At 43.3% G+C, this 20,627-nt stretch overlaps 1 protein-coding gene across 2 annotated transcripts in view; it reads left to right on the forward strand.

Moving 5' to 3' along the window:
- The window catches only part of PAPPA2 (pappalysin 2), a 120,777-nt gene that overhangs the window by 43,092 nt on the left and 57,058 nt on the right, over nucleotides 1-20,627 (forward strand). Inside the window, exons 8-13 of one of the 2 annotated variants that reach the window (XM_053391237.1) lie at nucleotides 772-900; nucleotides 2,284-2,375; nucleotides 7,521-7,714; nucleotides 9,117-9,248; nucleotides 16,438-16,573; nucleotides 17,855-18,065. In XM_053391237.1, the coding sequence (XP_053247212.1) occupies nucleotides 772-900; nucleotides 2,284-2,375; nucleotides 7,521-7,714; nucleotides 9,117-9,248; nucleotides 16,438-16,573; nucleotides 17,855-18,065 (894 nt within the window). The remainder of the gene's footprint in view (nucleotides 1-771; nucleotides 901-2,283; nucleotides 2,376-7,520; nucleotides 7,715-9,116; nucleotides 9,249-16,437; nucleotides 16,574-17,854; nucleotides 18,066-20,627) is intronic. The other variant, XM_053391238.1, reaches the window with a different exon arrangement.

The raw sequence follows: 20,627 nt of genomic DNA on the forward strand, positions 1-20,627 counted from the left end.
CTGACAACCTAGCAGTTCAAAAGCACGTCAAAGTGCAAGTAGATAAATAGGTACCGCTCCAGCGGGAAGGTAAACGGCATTTCCGTGCACTGCTTTGGTTCGCCTGAAGTGGCTTGGTCATGCTGGCCACATGACCCAGAAGCTGTATGCCAGCTCCCTTGGCCAATAAAGCGAGATGAGCGCCGCAATCCCAGAGTCGGTCAAGACTGGACCTAATGGTCAGGGGTCCCTTTACCTTAGTGTTCACCCTGTTAAGAAGTAGTTCTCAAGCTTTCTTCTCTGGGCCACACTTTGAGAGTAACAATTTGCTGGCGCCACACCAAATTTTACATTGTAAAGAAATACATTAGCAAACTAAAAACAACAACTCATAGCAGTGCTTGATTTTGAAAATATATTTATCAGTATTTTACAAAAAAAGAGAAGAAGATACTATACTATACTACACTACACTGAAATGTTTAAATGTTTATTTAATTGTCCTTGAACTCCCCCCCCACCCTTGCCACCCTTTCCTGCCACACCAGTTTGGTGTGCTACAACCTTTGGGAACCACTGCTGTAAATTAAAGAGCCCCTGTTGGATAATAAGAATCAAGTTCCTGGAACCTGGTGCTGCATTTGGGGATCAGCTGGAAATCGGGGGGGGGGGGTGTGGCTTTTGAGCCTTTCGGACGTTAGTTGCCCATCCTTAGCATACATGGGAAATTCAGCTTAGGAAGAGGCAGGAAAGTATTCTGTCTTAAGTTTTGACTTCTGTTTGCTTCTGCAGGGAAGTCATGGCAGGCCAGCTGTATCGCTACCAAGTGCAGGCTGTGGCTGGAGCTGCTGTAGGTGAAGCCTCCCCTCCTCTGTTCCACATCCATGGCTCTCCCTATTGTGGGGATGGGAAAGTAAGCAGGTGAGGAGCCCTGAGATCTGAAAATGCTGAGCTTTCTTTCTTTTACTCACCCCATTTTAACTGAGCCAGCAATTGCAGTCTCATATATCAAAGTGTTCCTGCTTTCCATTCATTCATGTGAGTATGGGGCGTGGGGGTGGGATCTGTATTGTTAAGTGATATGCTGAACCTCTTCTCTTAATTCCACAAAGCTTTCTGCTTTCATATTCCATTTTCCTAGACACCCACAGCAACTCATGGTTTTGTCTTGGATAGCCTTGCTTTTAGGAATTGCAGACAGGAGGTGGATGAGCGTTCAGATGCACACCTGAATGCATCTCCAAACGAAGATGCCATGAGTTGCTTTTAGGGATGCTGGTGCCACCCGTCACTAATTACTTTCATCCTCATTCTTATATGCCTAGATAGCTTGTGGAAGAGTTTGCATAGCCAGAGAAATTAGATCAGATCAAACCTAAATCGTTTCTGTGGAAGTGGATTCTATGAAATTGTCTGCATCAGTGGAGAATAACTTCTTTGTGGGGCTGCTCTGAAGGACCTTCCTGGGGTGGGGAATGGGAGGGTGTGTGAAACCTAAAATCCCAAACCCCTCAAGAATAGTCTTATCTCGGGGGTCCCCTTGTGAGGATGAGCTCAGTTTCCTTCCCCTTTAATATTTCAAATTAATAATAGTTTTGTTCATTTATGTACTTGCCCTGCAGCTTTCAGGTTTGTGGGCTGACCCCTTTCAATCAATCAATCAATCAATCAATCAATTCACTACCATTTATATCCCATTTTTCTATTGTGAGTGTTTTCGTCCCACCAAAAGACCTAGTTTCATAGGGGTCAGGAGAATGTAAAGCTCTGGAAGGAGCACAAATGGAAAGGAGAGAGATAAACAGGAATAATGAAGTGCAAGCATATTAAAGTATGCAGTAGAATTTTAAATTGAACGTGATAAGGGAATGCTAGCCAGTTCAAAGAGAGCAGATGAGAAGGAACATGGTCCTATATATTAACAAGAAAGATGAGCTGTGGAGTGGAAAATAGACACCCATTTTGGAATAAAGAAAGACCAACCAGAAAGGCCTAACAAAATTAATGCCTAGATAAAAATAAGAGAAAAAACGAGTTTTAACAGATTTTTAAAAATAAAAAGATCCTAACTGTAAAACAAATAAGCAGAAGTAAAAAAGTTGCACCGTTATTTTATTTTTTTACATTCCTTCTCGTGGCAGCAAAAATATAATGCAAGCTGATAAGATTTCATCAGTGGTTGCACAACATGTGGGAACTCATAATGGAGGAGCTGTTGTAAAGGATTAGAAAACATTAAAGTATATGAAGCTCTTGGTCCATGTTAAAATGCTTTACAAGTGCAAAGTATTATTATTTTCTTAGAAGTCTTGCAGAGGAATGTGATGATGGAGATCTAATAGAAGGAGATGGTTGCTCTCGAACCTGCAAAAAGGAAAAGGGATTCCACTGTGTCGGTGAGTTTAGAAATGCTAGTCTGTTCTTTGTTGTTGTTGTTTGTTTGTTTTTTAAAAAATGACTGTTCATTTTGTTCAATTTCTTTGTGGGGTGGGTGGAGGGAGAGGACTAAAAATTAAAACACAGAATCACATTGTCGTATCTTTGCCTTATTTGTCTGCACTCTTCCGAATCCAGTATTTGAGGTTTGACAGAACCTGGAAATTTATTTCTGCAGGTGAAGAAGCTTGGGAACTGTGGGGCAGGGCTTCATTTGTCCCAGGGACTACCTCAAGGCCCTGCTAGCTATTTGTACCTCTGAATCCGTATGATTGAGGCTGGATCTCTATCGATAGGACTGCAGAACTGGGGGAGAAATTGAGATTTGTCAGTCTATTTTAAAGTAGTATTTTGAGGGTGTAAGAACGTCTTAGGAATCCATGCTTACAGAGCAGCATGGGGCATAGACTCCTAGAGAGGTTCAGCCAATTTGCTGTGCAAATGTCAGTTTATTGTTTTACAGACTCTTGCAGATGCTAGAGGACATTACATTTTTTGTGCTGAGAAACCTAGGAAAGACCTTGATTCCTAAACAGTTGGTGGAAATAGCCAGGGATTTAGACATTGGAGATATCTGAGGATGCTCCAGTAACTGGTGACATAATACTTAGTGACAGTCACCAGCATAATTGCACCTGGTGACTGTGTTTGACAGTATAAAAACAAGTAAGAGAGGGTGGATGGACTCAGTTGAGGAGGTCAAAGCATTACTCAAACATAATGGCAGGCCAGAAGTGTGAGTTCAATCAATTGATTAATTTCTATATTGCCCATCATCTGGAGATCACAGGGCAGCTTACACTATAAAAATGCAAAAACACATACCAATACATAACAATATTGTGCCAGTATTATTATGGAGGGTTCTTTGTAAGACTCCATGAAGACAGTACTCGGGGGGGTGGAGTGGTCAGTGCATTTATGAATTGAGTACCATGCATAAATGAACACAAAGAGAGAGAAAAAAGATTCTCAAGAAAATTCATTTGTTTAAAGAATAGCAGATGGAATGAACGGAAGATATTAGAGATGGGAAATAAAAATGTAATGATGGTCTGTCAATAGATATTACTATGAATTTCACAACAAGAGTTTGAAACCTAACTGAGGCATTTAAGAAAAAAAGCAGAGAGGAATATTTGTTAGGAATTAGAATTAAGGGGGGATAGATGAAATGTGGCACTAAAACAATTAACAGTTTATTCACTTTTTATGAGAAGTTATAAATATCCAGTGATCGATATCTGACTACTATAAACAAATACTTGCAGGACTTTTCCATTGTAGCTTTATCTGAAAACAACAGGGTGTTTCTGAACCAATTCATAATTGATAAGGAAATGTGGTCCGTAATTGACAGACTGAACAAGGGGAATGCTCTAGAGATGGACAGATTCACAGGGGACTTTTCTAAAGTCCATTTTGACATCTTAGTCTCACATCTAAAATTATTGCTTAACAACATTCTTGATGTGGGAGGCATATCTGCCTCATGGAGACAAGCTAGGCAAGGATCCAACAGATCTTAGCTGGTATCAGCAGATTTCCCAGGTAAACCAAGATGTAAAGGGACTTAAAGGTTCTACATCATGGACAAATACAGAAACGTTCCTCTGTTTTGATGCTTGAAAGGCATTCGACAGTCTTGAATGGCCTTTCTTTTCCTTTTTTGCTGAAAGTACTTGCTAAACTGAAGTTCAGGCAATGGTTTCTGACTTTCATCAGTTATACTTCAGATTAAGAGCAAGCACCAGAGTTAATGCAATGGACTTGCTCTTGCTTGAATTGGCAAGGGGGATAAAGCAGAGATTAACTATGCTAAAGCCCACATGATATGTTTTAATGTAACAAGAGAAGACCAAAAAGCATTACAAAAACTAACCTGTGATTGCCATATGCATGCTTTAAGTGCTTAAGGAACCACTCTCAACAGAAATTTTGCTAGTTCAGGAAGCATAATTATATAAACCCCTTGCTAAATTAAAGAGGGATATTTGCTTGTGGAGGATCCTTAGTCTTGTTTGGCTGAGCCACATCTCTGTTATAAAGATGATGTTTTTACAGAAGATTATATATTTGTTTCAGAATTTACTGACTGAAAAGTAATCAGCTAAGGAAATAGAGAATGAGCACCATATTCCTCTTTTGAAGTCAAATGTGATTGCACTGGATATTCTTGGCAATTATTGACTTGTGTGTACGTTGAATTTGATAGCACTATGGTAACTTCTTCCAAATGGTTCAGCACTTAAATCTCATACCAGGTCCAGGGCCCCATTAATATGAAGTCCAGGGTCACAGCCTCTCTGCTTGGTTCCATGACCAACTCTTCTAAGACACAGTCATTTAGGGTACCTAAAAAGCTTGCCTTTTTGTCATGACTGGAACATGCATGTACCCAGCCTATGTAAGGGTAACTGAAATTATCATAGCAGTATTTTAACTTCTTGTATGTTTTAATACAAGAATTTCCTGGGGTTTTTTTTTTTTTTTTATTGTAAACCACTTTCAGGTTTCTTACAATCAAGTGGTATATAAATTTTATGAAATAAAATTATGAAATTAATTTCCACATTTGGATGCCTCCTTGATTTCATTTCCATGTTATTTGCTTCTAGGTACAATCTGTTTGCAAATAATACAAAAATGAGTGCTAAACTTGTGCTGTATTCTACTGTAGTTCCACTATAGTTCTGGAAATGGCTCTTACATTGTGTGAAAGCTCAAATAAAATGTGGAAATTAACAGTTAGAGAAATGTCATGAAAATGGACAGATAGTTCTCCTACTGGAGAAATGTAAAAAATTTAGACCCCTACAGGGACAGGACTCTGGCTTGGATCTGTGCACTCCATTATCACTCTATCATTTCTTGCTGAGCACACTGTGGGCATTGGTGGGCAGTTTTTATTTCATTCGTTCATTCATTCATTCATTCATTCATTCATTTGTATACCGCCCTTCATCTATAGATCTCAGGGTGGCTCGTCACATAAAAATACTGTTTTGGTATGCTAGTCTATTGGGGAGAATGATATTGCTTTCTCAGTGTGGCCTGAATTAGGGGCTACAGTCTCTGGGGGTTCTTGAATTCCAGTAGCCCCCAGTTTTTGTTTTTTGGGGGGTTCAGTTTCAGGGCCCAGAGCTTGTACTTCTGCAGGTGGTTCTGCTGTCTGTGGGTGGTCCCCACCTCCCTGTCAGAATCTAAGTCTTTGCAGGTACTTCAGGTTCTGACAAAGATTCTAACTCAGAAGCCAGTTGATTAAGGTGTTGCAAACCTTTTCTTTAAAGCAGGCATTGCATTTTATATATCAGGCCAAGGGAGCCAGCGTTTGTCCACAGACAACATTCTGGGTCATGTGGCCAGTACCCCATAGTCACCTTTGACCGGACTTAACCATCCAGGGGTCCTTTACCTTACCTTTACCTTTATATATCAGGAAATGTTGGAGGAAGGGTTGTGTGTGCCATTTCTTTCTTTCTTCTTCTTCTTTTAAAAAAGAAGCAATTTTCAAAATATTGGAACCACTGGAGCATTTGTCAAGCGTTTGGCATGGGTCTGTAAAGCATTTTGGGTAAAAGCCACATTCCATTAAAATCAGTGGCAACATTCCCATTGACCAGTGTATGAAGTAGTCGAGAGTGTGTTGGACTTGGACCAGGGTCTCCTTGGCTTCAGATGCTGTACAGATGCCATGAACTCTCTTGGTGGCCTTGAGAAGGTAGTTTCTCTCAGCCTCTGTTCAGGTCCTACCTCACACGGTTGCAGCGGGCAGACTTAAAAATCACTTTAGACACTGAAAAGTCAGGGATTCAGGACTGCTTAGCACATATATAATAGCATCTGAGAAACAGCAGGCTGACTTTCTTCTCTCCAGACAGCATGTTTACAGAATATCCACTTCTAGTTTTTGTTCTCTGTTTTTATATAAAAACAAGTTTTTTTAATTGTTTTATAGAGAAATGTACAGAAATACTTGAAAGTCTGGTATCCCAACAGAGCTTCCTTCTTTTTAAAAATGCCCACTTTATTCCTAAGCCTAGTCTGCAACTGCCCATAAGTATGTAGAAATGCATTATAATGGAATAACAAAGTTATGGAAGGAGAGGAAATAAGGAAAAAGTGTGCCAGGGACATCAATCACAAATTGCATAGCCTGAGACGGGTCTAGTCACATGGGCTACCTGTGTTTTGGTCTCGTACCTCTCTTCCTGTATGGGAGGTAACAAGGGCGCAAAATCGGTCCCTGTAATTGACAAAGCAGTATCAAGCTTCTGGATTGGCCAGGCATGGTATAAATACTCAGAACCTTGTCCTTGTCTTGTTCCATATCAGAAAATCAGTATCTTCTGCCTCATGGACTATAGGCTTTCATCAGTGTACCTCAGGGACACTTGATTTGGAGAACACACATGGGTCTAGCTGCCCATGGCGCTTAGAGTATGGATAGCCAATGTGGGTGACAACTCCCATCAGCATGTCCAACTGTCAGGGATGATGGAAGCTGAAGTCAACATCAGCCCGAGTGCCCCCAATTGGCCACCCAGGCCTTAGAGAGTAATAGAGGAACACTGGGACACAAACATTCATACTGTAGAATCATTCAGAGGAAAGAAGGTTATACTAAAAATGGCAGCAGGGCGGGGGGAGGTAAGTGGAAAAGGGATCAATCAAATATCCAACATATACGAAACCTAATGTAACATAACTTAATTATCATGCTCTGAATTATCTTTTAAAAGGAAGAAAGAGTGAATTGGTTAATAATAATAATAATAATAATAATAATAATAATAATAATAATAATTTATTTATACCCCACCCATCTGGCAGGGTTTCCCCAGCCACTCTGGGCGGCTTCCAACAAAACACTAAAATACAATAACCTATTAAACATTAAAAGCTTCCCTAAACAGGGCTGCCTTCAGATGTCTTCTAAACCAGGAGATACTAATTTCTGTTATAGGGAGAAGTGACAGAGGGCAGGCAAATGCATATATGTTAGTGAATTGTTCTTATGTTGAATCCGAAAGTATCACGAGTGTTTTTATAACACAAAATAAATTTACAAATGCACCATCTTAGCTGTTCTTTTAAATCTGCAGGAGAGCCAAGCCTGTGCTATGTATCGGATGGTGATGGCATTTGTGAGCCGTTTGAGAAAAGCAGCAGCATTGTGGATTGTGGTCTCTACACCCCCAAAGACTACGTGGATCAGTGGGCATCAGAGGCCTATGCCTCCCACCAGGACCAGAAGGCATGCCCAGTTTCCCTGGTGACTGGAGAACCTCTTGTGAGGGTGAGGGGAATTCTTATTTCATATTCAAGCCCTAATGTTATTCCTGGAAGAAGAACATGTCCCAAACCTCTGTGATCTTCCCAAGTCTGCCAGCTATTGATTCCGCTCTGAACTGGGATGAACTGAACTTTACTGGCAACATCAGTGGATAAGTTCCAACCCCTCATGCATACGTTTCAACTATAGATACTGAGGTCTATGGGGAGGCCTACCTTCAGCCATTCCTGAACTTCTACCTCTGTGTCTGTTTCTTGGCAATCGTGAAGATCTTCCTCGTTTCTCTCTTAGAAGTGAGGGTAAGGCTTATAGAGCCAGTGGCAGAGCACACAATTTGCAGGCATCCCCAGTTAAAGGATCTCAGAAAGGTCAAAATGCTGGCAATGAACTTTGTCCTGGGCAACCTGTGTCTTGCCATTATTGCTTCAGAGACCAGGTGGAGACTTGCATGCCATAAAAAACAACAACATTCCTGCCACCTGGAAAACTAGATGTTAGGCAGCCAGGTTCTACTCTCATTCTCTTCCTGATAGGCTTATGTCCTCTGTGAAGGTTTTTGTATGGTGGAATAATCAATGATGTGAGCCCCCTTTTTTTTAAGCAATCCAAAGTGGTATAGCCCAGGTGTGGGTTTACCATCTCAGTGAGGGCTGAGCCACAGAAAGCTACCACCAGGCTGATAGTACTGGAACTGAAGTTTGATTAAATAAAATATGGCTTGGTATGCTCAAGTGGAAGGTCTCTGGACCCCAGTTAGTTGCAGTCATGGCTATCAGAAAATGAAAACATTCAAAGGGAATTCTGGGAAGCTGGATGTGGGCTAAGCAGGATTTCTCTTAATAGGCTTTCCCCCCCTCTTAATTTTTTTTTTACTCTGTACGTTGTAACTTTCACTGCTGAATCTTCCACCACACCAGTGGCGTAGCGTGGGGGGTGCAGGGGGGCCCGGCCGCACCGGGTACAACATCTGGGGTTAGGGCAAATCCACGGGTTAGGGGGCGCAAATCCACGGGTTAGGGGGCGCAAATCCACGGGTTAGGGGGCGCAAATTACTTGCCTTGCCCCGGGTGCTGACATCCCACGCTACGCCACTGCACCACACAACGGCTTAGCACAGGTTCTGTGTTGGTAGTCCAGCTGCCATCTCACACGATACATTGTTCCAAGAGACCATGTGGGGAAAGTGACAGCTACTACCAAAAATGGTGGTAGGAGAACTGAAACGACTGGAGAATTTTATGCCCTCACCCCTTTTCACTGCTGACAAACTTGGTGGTACAATTAAGGGACTGTTTTGTGCTGAGCTTCACTTGTGTGTTTCTGATTTCCCTGCTTCTAATGTGACTGACATTTCTTTTCCTTTCCCAACCCCCCTCTCCCGACTCTGAAAACCCCTCCTTTCCAGGTGTGCAAGCCTCATCCCCAGGACACACTGGAGCAGCACCCCCATGCGGCTTGGTTCCCTTGTACCAGTCATGGTGCCCTTCAAGATGCAGACAGGGAGAAAATGCTCTTGGACGATAGAGTTTGGCTAAAAGTAAGTGCTTTGGGCACTCAGAGTATCAATTGGGCACTCAGAGTATCAATTGAGAGGATGTGGCAGATAATATGTACAGTTTTCCAAAAGTAGGGATTTGCTGAACCCTCACAATGTTTTATTCTAGTGATCTGCACATTTTGCCAGTCTCACAGAAACTCAAAAATCCTACAGATGTTTTGTCTGAGCAGGACCTTCCAGATTTACTTTAGATTTTCCTTTCCATAGCAGTTCCCAGAAGTGAATCTTGGAGGTTAGACTTAGTGCCTTCAGATCCCAATTTTCACACAACTGGTATCAGGCCCTGTGGTGTTTGAAGCAAGAACCTCTCTCATGTGGCATGCCATGTGGCTGAGGAAGTTTGAAATTTCTAGATAGCCCTAGGGGATTTTCTTGCTGGCATGGCTAGAAGTTTGCCAAAGTTCTGACTGATGACCCATGCAGTAAACAAAGTTACCTCTAGGCACTCTTTCCCACAGTTATGTTCTCTGTGGCATGATGGACAGAACAGGGACAGGGACTGGAACACAAGTGGGGAAAGAACCAGGATGAGTCTGTCAAATGCATACTTGAGTCTGCTTTGGGGCCTAGGCTTGTATTGACAATGGCGCTAAAGAAAGCTTACTTCACCACTACAGTTATGTCTGCACAAATGCCATGCAGTGGGAGCTCCAGGGATAAAACCACTCAAATCTGCTCCAACTTGGATGTAACTTTGGATAAAGTACAGGATGTACTAGACCTGTTCTTTTTTCTCATATGAGTTTCACTTGTTGCAGCGTGGTGTTGACATCCTGAAGGCTTGGCAAACACCTATCTTTGCTAAATAACATCTAGCGTCTTCTCAGTAGCCCACCGACTGGGACCTTCTCTGCATAAACACAATCATGTCACACTTATCCATGCTCTAGTAACATTCAGGTTATGAAATCCATTCAGAAACTTCAGCTGATTCAGAACATGGTAACCAGGTCATTCACTGGGCTTCACTATGGTGAACATATTGTACCAGTTACAAAAGATCTTCTCGTTTCTAGTTCATGGTCAGGCACAATTTTTTGACCTATAAGAGCCTGAGATCAGGATCTTGGGAAGGCCAGCTTTTCCTGTAAAAACTTGCCCACGTGGTAAGACAACCAGTGGAGGATCTGATTCCCCTACTGTAGAATGCCCTACCTAGACATGTTCTTCGGGTGCCTTCATTACTGACTTCACCAGGCGCTGCTGTTTTCACTTGGTTTCAGTTTTTATTGTTTTCTTTTTTTCTTGGGAAGCCACCCTGTGGGCCTTTTTACATTTAGGCAGAAGGCACTGGGTGGGAAGGCAGTCTCTCCTAGGCCACATGCAAGTGAGACTAGCTCTCTCGCTACACAAAGTGAGGAGCTCTAAAAAGTTTTGGAGATGGAATGGTGCTGTTACCAGACACCCCAGTCTCTGCTGAGCAGTAGGAAGATTCCAGGGGTCTGGCACCTAAGCAGCATTTGTGTTCCTTTGGAATGAGGCATGACAGAGACTGTAGTGTCTTTAAGAAATGTGGTTTATTTGCACATATTTACACCTGAGTTTTATGGACTTCACAGTGCAGTACCCAAATGTATGACCATGGGAAGCACATTTGGTACAGATAGGCAAGCTGTCTTTCCAGTCAGCTGTCATATCTAATGGCCATTAATAAATCCACCCTTCTGTAAATGTGTCCAAACCATTAAAAAGAGTGATATCTGTTTATTTCCCCCCCTAATTTATTTAATACATTTGTGTACTGCTTTTCAGGACAAGTCTTCCTAAAGCAATTTGCAACCACAGCATACAATAAAATAAACTTGTTAAAAAACCCTTAAAGGTAAAGGTAAAGGGACCCCTGACCATTAGGTCCAGTCGTGGCCGACTCTGGGGTTGCGGCGCTCATCTCGCTTTATTGGCCAAGGGAGCTGGCGTACAGCTTCCGGGTCATGTGGCCAGCATGACAGAGCTGCTTCTGGCGAACCAGAGCAGTGCACGGAAACGCCGTTTACCTTCCTGCCGGAGTGGTACCTATTTATCTACTTGCACTTTGACGTGCTTTCGAACTACTAGGTTGGCAGGAGCAGGGACCAAGCAACGGGACCTTACCCCGTCGCAGGGATTCGAACCACCGACCTTCTGATCAGCAAGTCCTAGGCTCAGTGGTTTAACCCTTACAAAGCAGCAAAACTATATCATAATGGTATTAAAAGCAAAAAAGGCAGCATTATGATTATGCCACCAAAATATTTTAAAATATTCAAATGAGGCCCAAATGGTCAAAGTTGCTGACCGCCAACACATCTTGCCTCTTTGCTTGTTTCTCTTTTTTTAAAATAAATGTTTATTAGCATTTTCAATGATAAAACAAAAACAAAAATAAACAAAAAATAACCAACATACAAAAATAAAAACACATAAAATTTCCATTACTTATTTTCTTTTACCTTATTTCTCTGACCTCCTCACACCTCCCCTTCTTGTATTCCAATTTAAATTGTTAGCTCAGCAAATCCTTATTACTTATTTCTCAACCTTAACTTAATAATTTATTTTAACATATTATTATTTTACCTTTTCTCTTTAATCCATTTCCTCAATTTATTTTTGCTAACCTTATTTTCATTTAATTTAGTTCATTTTAAAAAACAATTTTGCCTTATCCAAACTTAAACATCAATACTTATACATCAATACTCATTCTTAAAACATTTTTCTAAGATCGACCAATATTCCCTTCCATGAATTTCCCAATTTTCATACCAATAACAAAACAGAATAAAAACAGAACAAATTATAATTATGTCCCCTTTGGATTCCCAAACTCCACCCCCCCCTTTCCCGGTTTCAGTCCCCAACAAATATCCATCAGTCTCAATCTACTATCAGCCTGGAGATCTCATATCCGAGGCTCTTAATTCTCTCTCAGTTCCTCTCTGCCGGTCTTTTTGATAGTCCTTAATATTGAACACCAAATCTTGGAGAGGCTCCGGTCCAACAGGATCCATGTTTCTTCCAGCCAGGCCTCCATACTTAAAAGTGGAGCCTATGGGGTACTCCAAATCTTGTTTCTGACTCCTTTCAAAACCAAATGTCCCAAAAGCTCCGACTTCCACAATCAAATTTATAATTCTTGGGTCTTCAGATCTCCACATAAGGAGATCTTTCCATTTTTCAGTCTCCAATTCAGGCCAGACTTTCCACATCAAATTTTTATCTTCCTTTGTTGTCATCATGTCAGGCCTCAAGCTCTCCTTTGAGACCTGCAGAATTACAGCTCCTTCTTCTTTTTCTTCAAAAACAACATCTGTCTCCTTCTCCAAATTCTCAAAGCTCTCGAGATTCTCTGTTTGCCCCGTTGAATAGGCTTCCTGATTCAAATCCTTATCAAACTCAATGATGTTGTTTACTGTTAAGTCCAGAGTTGTAACACTTGTAGCCAAAACATCAAGTTGGCCTTGTATCTTTCCAAAGAGAACAAATGCTCTGTCCAATTCCATCTGGATTTTCCCTCCTCCAGCCATTCTTGTAATGTCCCAAAACCCCCTCTAGAGGGATTTTGGTTCCTTAATATTCCTTTCAGCTCAAATCCAAAAGTCTAGTTAGTTTGTATCAGCTCTTCCTTGTTTTCAACAAATTATAACAAAGTTGTAGCAGATATAACCAGCAGAAACAACAGAAACAAAGTTCTCTTTTTCCGTCTTGACAGCTAATTTGACAGCTGTCAAACTCTTCAGTACCTCATCAACAGGCTCTCTCGCGGAGCACTCCTGGGTCCGGGAGGGTGGCACTTCAGCTCCCAAAATTATCTCTTTATCCTCCAGTAAGATTTCTTATACTGCCAAACCATGAAATTAAAATCTTTTACCAAAGAAGGGAAAAAAAGGGTTCTCTCGACCTTAGTTAGCAGGTCCTTCCTTTAAATTATTTACAAGGAGGGGAGGCGGACTTCCTGTTTACACCTTCCCCGATCGTGCCTAATTCATAAAAGTTTTCTTTACAATTCCAATTTCCGTATTACTCACGGGTTGTTACTTTACAGTCCGATTGCTCACAAGAAGAAGTCAGCGCTCTCTGACAATGGCAATGTGGCTTGACTCCGCAGAAGAAGCAGTCTACTCTCAGCACTGCGCCGCTCACCCCTTCCCTGTTCCGGAGCCTTTAAAAAGGCTCCTTCGCAGCTTGGGGGGGCGCAAATGGTGCCCGCCGAGTCACCACGCTCACAGGCTTTACCGCCTGTGATTTTTAAGGGTCCCCGCTTCGCCGCAGCGGCAAGACCCGATCCTGCGGAGCTGATTCCCTCCGGAGCTCAGAGGGAATCCGCCATTAGTCGATCGCGCTAACCCGGAAGTCTCTGCTTGTTTCTCTTCCCTTATGCCATGAGCTTCCCACCCGCACCCCAAACTCTCCTGCTCGTCTCAGCTGTGAATGTGATGGAGCAGCTTCCCGGCATTCGCTCCTTGGGGGCAGAAACAAAGGAGAATGCTCCCTTTCTGCAGAATTTGCGGGAGGTTTGCGTTCCACTCTTCACCAGAGATTAAAGCACGTTCTAGTTTTATGACATTTCATGGTCGGTTCCCTTCATCCATGGATGCTTATATTAAAAACTCTCACTTTTGGCACTGCTTGCATACTTTATTATTTTCCATCCATAAATTTATGGCCAAGCAATAAAAATGTCTGTTTCTCCCCCTCGCCTCACCTCCCTTTATTTTATGTTAAAACACTTTATATCACCCTTCCGTCATATTAGATTTCAGGGTGCTGCAACATAAAACAAATGCAAACTGAAACAAGAAAACAGCAGATAAAACTCTTCAAATGGATTAAAACTTGTTCCATTAACAGCAGAACCCTGCAGATATTTAACTGGAAGTAGGTTCTGTTGAACTCCGCAGGGCTTGCAACTTAGTCTGTGTTGAAGCCGGTAGAACATTCATTGGGCATGTGGATAGGACTGTGCTGTGAATCAGTAAAATCTATTGAAATGCCTAGGTAAATCTAAAAGAAAATGGCTTTGGGCTGTGATGCTGAATTTTGAGAATAATAATAATAATAATAATAATAATAATAATAATAATTTTTATTTATATCCCGCCCTCCCCAGCCGAAGCCGGGCTCAGGGCGGCTAACAACAATAAAACAATACAAAAGTACAACACAAACAACACTCTAAAATCATTCATTATAAAATTAATTAAATTCAAGCCACTGGCCACCATTGGGCCAGAGCTCCGCGAAGATTGCCGAGGGAGGGAGTCAGGCTGTGCCCTGGCCAAAGGCCTGGTGGAACAGCTCTGTCTTGCAGGCCCTGCGGAAAGATGTCAAGTCCCGCAGGCCCTAGTCTCTTGTGACAGAGTGTTCCACCAGGTCGGAGCCACAGCCGAAAAAGCCCTGGCTCTAGTTGAGGCCAGCCTAACTTCTCTGTGGCCTGGGACCTTCAAGATGTTTTTATTTGAAGACCGTAAGTTTCTCTGTGGGGCATACCAGGAGAGGCGGTCCCGAGGGTCCTAGCCGTATAGTGGGGGAACTAGATCCGGTAGAGAAGACAGAGGTGGGCTGCATTTTGACAACAGGCAGCTTCTCCCAACTTTGGGTTCCCAGATGTTATTGGACCACCACTTCCACCATCCCTGACTGCTTCCCCTGTTGGCTGTGGATGATGGGTGTGGTAGTTCAACAACATCTGGAAACCCAAGGTTGGGAAAGGCTGATTTACAGGATCAGGAATGTGCTTGCATTCTCCTTCTCCCTCTGACATAAACAGCATAATAATTAATTATTTCCTAATTTGACAAAACTATTGTTTGCTGTTACATCTGAGGAAGATTAGAGTGCTGTGAACCTACTCATTTGAGCAGCCTCTTACAGGATCTTGGCAGGTTCCGACTAGGGTTCATGGCCATCCTGTTGCTTGCCCAGAAAGAGGCTGGACCTCCGCAAGGGTTCCTACTGAACCCTCACGAATGCGTGAGCTTGGATATAGTTGAGGTTCCGGAGACCCCCAAATTGTTCAGAATGGTTGGTCATTGTGGCCTCGTAGGGAGGAAGTGTTCTGCAGATTTGTCCCATTTTTCTCTGTTGGGACAGTAAGTTGAAACAAGTGAAGGCAGCAAGGGCCCTAAGGATGGAAGGGGTGAATCAGGCAGGACCTGGCAAGGCTTATGGAACAGAACTTCTCAAAGTTTCCATGTCTCTTCTTCTGCCCTCTGTCTTGCAATAAGTCAATAGATCATTTCCTGTTCTACCATTGGACTATTCCGCAATGAATACGGAATCGTTACCATTGTGTAGCGAAGTGTCAAATAACTGTTACCAGTTCTGTTGATGATGTTTATGCTTAAAATCTAATAAAGCAGTCAGATAAATTTATTAAGAGAATAGCTAAGTTACACTAACTGGTGTGAATGCCCTCGTTACCTTGTTTACTGAGAACCAGCAGAATTTCTGGATTGTGGAATTTGTTGTTGAACTAAACAACAGCAGCAGCAGCAACAACAACGACAATGGTGCATTTCTTTTTTAAAATGACCAAGAGATGGCAAGAAGAGCACAGGTGCTCAACCACCTGCATGAGATAAAATAGGGATTCAGCTCCTCCCCCCCCAAAGGTGAAGGTGATTGTTGGTCTGATTTTTCTTTGGTTCAGAGGTGGGGGGTCTTGATAACCTTGAAGTGTTCACTGATACTACTGCAGATGGATTTTGGCAAACAGCTTTGTGAGCATCAGAAGAAGGCACTGTTGATGTTTAAAATTTATCTGTGACCAGCTGGGTTTGTCCATTTACCAATACAGGAAGTGTTGCCCTGTAATAAGTTTCAGTTGCCTGAAACGATGCATTACTTACCTTAAAATCTAATTGACTACATATCACTGTACTGTATGCGGTCCTTTATTAGTTGGGCTTTCTTGAGGAAGAGAGGGGGTTGCCATGTAGTAGCAGAGCATGTGGCAAGTTCCCCATAGAAGAGTACCAGCCCTGCTTAAGGGATCTTTCAGAAGACAATCCAGGGAGAAAATGAGTCAAGTGGAATGAAGAAGAACTTAAGGGTTGCTGGCTAGTGTCAACTGGGGTGAGGAATACAGTAGGGGAGGGTTTCTGCTTGTCTACCTATCTATGTAATGTACCTGTTTCTTTTTCACACTCCATAATGCACTTCTCCTTTGTGGTATCCTGGAGCCCAGGTGTGCTTCAACAGACCCAGCATAGCTACCTCACTCTTTGTTTTCCTGGTGTCCGATGGCACTTCCATGGATGACCAGCCTAAGTCTACTGTGACAGTTCAGCTGGGTGACATCAGTGGGCACAGCCACTTCCTTGGTGAGTGCGCAATCAGTGAGTTTGGTTTTCATCCAGGTTCTTGTGTGTCATTAGGTTCCAACATTTATTTGCCGTTTTTACCATTTGCTTCTTGTAAAGAGCAAGGTTATTTTAGTGGACTTCAGACAGACAGGAGTGCTGTTTCTTTCCACCCTCCCCCCACTCCCTGGGAGCTGTAGGTGGTTTGGTAGCAGAACCATTGCTTATGATGTATACCTTAATTCTGTTTTTGCCCCGTTAAATAGTTTTAAAAGTGTTTTTTATAAGACCTGCAAAACCTGTTTGACCAGAGACCACAATGGAGCTGGGAAGAAAGAAATATGTGTGTACAATTGAGTGGAAAGCAAAACCACGAGTCAGATGTGTCTGTTGCTGTGCTGGCTCCTTTCAGACCACCTGTGGTGGCTTGAATGTCTGGCTGCTTCCCACCAAGACCCCTTGCACATAAACAACTAGCTTGCCTGGGAAGAGTCTCGCCTAGAACCCTTTTCTTGATAGCTTTGTAAAGTTATGGAGTTTTAAAAATGTGTGTAGGGAGGGGAGCATTGAAACATTGGAGCCCTACCTGTAGTCTGAAGCAGCATAGCCCTCACTGTGCCCCTGCCTGTCTAAATTGCTTCATAGAGCAGAAGGGTTTTCACAAATGCACTATATTACTTGCTACTCTGTTGACAGGGCATTGCATTCCTTCAGAACAGTGGTTTTCAGACTTCCTACTTGCCTTGGAACTCTTTCCACAGTTGCGTGTTGACTGAGGAAGCTGTGAAGCTTTACTGCCCAAGCCCTGTTTCACAGCAGAAGATCCTGGTGTGCTTTCTAAAAACACACACTAGTCTCTTGCGGGGCACTGGCCTTTGGGCCTTACTGTTGCCCATGTGTGACACAAAACATACTGAACTCCCTTGCAGCTGCATGTTGTGGAGAAAGACTGGTACTGTTGCAGGTGTGCTGGATTTCTTTAGGGACCTCTCTGCATGCTGCTTCCTTCTTTTTCCTCCTCCTGTGCTTTTATCACTGTTCCCTTCACCATTGAATGAAGGGGAAGGGGCAAGTGTTTGGCCACTGTGAGGCAACGGAAGTTGGCCAAGGAGAATGGCAGGGTGTGTGTGGCATCACTCTGAGCCCTTGGCTTGGCTTTGAGGTGTTTCCAGGTTTCACCTTCCTTGGGAAATAGAGACAAATCTCAGTCCAGTCAGATGAGAGACTCAGAGAGCTTATCTTCTCTAATTTAGAGGGACTTCACAGGGACCCAAACTTACTTTGTTCCTTAATCACCTTTAGCAACGTACGAGCTGTCGTGCCAGCAGAATCCACTGGTCATCAACTTAAGTGACAACGTTTCCTTCCGCCAAATCACATCCGCCCTGCTCAACTTCTCCTCCCTCTCCGTGGGCATCTCTGCGGTGGCCTTGCGGACACGTTCGCCACCAGACCCTCCCAACCCGAGCAACTGCCTCCCAGAGCACGAGGGGCGTGGCCACCAGAGACTCAGGTAACTCCTCAGGATTTGGTATTGTCACTTCAAACCCCTGCAAAGAGAAAGTTGCTTAAGGCTGTCATCCTGAGGCCGCTCCTTGCCTTGGATTGGCAAGAAGCAAGCCTCTCTGAATTCAGTAAGACTTTCTTCCAAGTAGACATGGTTAGGATTGCACTGTTAAGTCTGCTACTTTATTCCCTTGCTGAGAAAGTGGAGAGTAACCATTTGGAGCTGCTCTGTCCTGTGGGCAAATCCAGGGTAAGTGTGTAAGAAGGGGCTGAGGGATGAAGTCAGAGGTGAGGGAGAAGTACTAACTTCATGTTCCAGAAGGCACAAGAGACAACAGCAGAGTGTTTTTAAGAGAGCAGGAAACTTTGGGGCAACTTGAGTTGATAAAGGTGTGAGGGGAACCACCAGGAGCATATTAGAATACAATAGCAGAAAAGCATGGTGCAATCAGGCCATCAAGAGCTTTAGAGTTTGTGCTGGGTACAGAAGACAACAGGAAAACTGCACCATGTAAATGATGAGGGAGGGAACGGCAGAAGCCCCTTAGGTGGCACTTCCACAGGTGCCCCCCCTGCCCCACCCCCTCTGCAGAGAAGCAGCGCTGCCATTGGTGCTATTTTTGGGCAAGATCGCAATCCATTTGGGGCGAGATCACACGGGTTGTGGTTCAGTTGCAGGCTGCTCTGCAACTGGAGTAAAGGGGATTTCTTTTCACTGCATGCTTTCTTGGTCAGTGCTTATTCCCCTTTACCCATTCATGGCTTCTTTGTACCACACAACCCTTTTTGTAAAGCTTGTTGCAGAGGAAGTCACTCTGGAATGGGGTATTAGAAGCCCATACTCCCAAAGCAGAAGTGGGAACAGATGCTTGGAATGAAAAATAAATAGCCTTTGTGTCCCCTCTTCCCTGATACATGGAAAATTCCATGAAGCCCAACTAGGTTCAGTTTCACTCGGAGAACAGCGGGCGCTCATGGAGGGCTGCAGTTTAAAATTTGTATAAAAGAACTCACTTAGCTTGCAAAACAGAATTTGGAGACTCTTTGGTCATTATGTATTTCAGGCACATGCCTAAGATGCTGTAAGTAAATAAAAAATGTAAACAAGGGGAACTATAGAGCCACTTTGGGTGTGTCCAGTGCTTGGACATGCTCAGTGGGAGTTTAAAAGCTTTTTTAAAAAAATTGGAGCTGTGGAGACCAGCACTTACTTGAAAGAAAACCTCTTTGTCACTGCCACAACATGTATATATGTCCCATATAAAAGAACCCCAGTGTTTATGGGGTATTCAGAATTCCAGACACATATAATCAGAGCAGGTATGGTAAAAGAAAATGTACAGTACATTTGTAGAATGCTCTCCTCAAGAAGGTTTGGCTGGCACCTTTGTGATACACCTTTAGGCAAAAACATTCCTCTTTAACCAGGCCTTTGACTGGTTGACATCCTATGCCCTTTTAAAATGTATTGTGAAAGAGGGGTTTGCTTTGTTTTTCTTTTTATTCTGTATTTTCTGTTTTTTATATTGTGATTTTATGTTGTGAACTACCCTGAAATCTAGGTAAAGTAAAGGACCCCTGGATGGTAAAGTCCAGTCAAAGGTGTAGTGTTCATTTTGCTTTTGAGGCCAAGTGAGCCGGCATTTATCCACAAACATCCAGGTCACATGGCCAGCATGACTGAACCACTTCTGGCCCAATGCGCCACCATGACAAGTGCCAGAGCGCACGGAAATGCCATCTACCTTCCCGCCACAGCAGTACCTATTTATCTACTTGCACTGGTGTACTTTCGAACTGCTAGGTTGGCAGGAGCTGGGACAGAGCAACTGGAGCTCACCCCGTCATGGGGATTCAAACCACCAACCTTCTGATTGGCAAGCCCAAGAGGCTCAGTGGTTTAGACCTGTGCTTGAAGTCAAATGGCACAGGCAAAGGTACAGGGCACTGCAAGTGCCACTTACTGGCAGCACCTTCAAACCCCACTTCCTTGGCCTTGAAATTAAACCATCTAGGCAAAGGCACAGGACTTTGCAGGCTCAGCTGATTAGCAGTGCCCTCAAACCCTGCTTTTGGCAGGGAGCCACATCCTTCTCCTGCCCCACACCTGGAGAGGAAGCCAGTGTACTGCTATGACCATTGGTCTGTCAGCTTAAGCTTTTCAGGTTCCCAGATGCAATTCCCCCCTCTCTTGCTGGGCCTAAATGCATGGGTCCTGGTGGATACAAGCTGGGCATCCGAGCCATGGAACCAACAGGGACTCCCCTGAATACACCAGGGATTGGTCAGTGAGAGAAGGAGTTAGTTAAGAAGAAGAAGAAGAAGAGTTTGGATTTGATATCCCGCTTTATCACTACCCTAAGGAGTCTCAAAGCGGCTGACAAGAGCCCAGAGTGGCTGGGGAAACTCAGCCAGATGGGCAGGGTATAAATAATAAATAAATAAAATAATAATAATAAACAATCTCCTTTCCCTTCCTCCCCCACAAAAAACACTCTGTGAGGTGAGTGGGGCTGAGAGACTTCAGAGAAGTAGGACACCCAGCAGCTGCATGTGGAGGAGCGGAGAC

Source organism: Podarcis raffonei, chromosome 6 (genome assembly GCF_027172205.1).
Source record: "Podarcis raffonei isolate rPodRaf1 chromosome 6, rPodRaf1.pri, whole genome shotgun sequence".
NCBI classification, from domain to species: domain Eukaryota; kingdom Metazoa; phylum Chordata; class Lepidosauria; order Squamata; family Lacertidae; genus Podarcis; species Podarcis raffonei.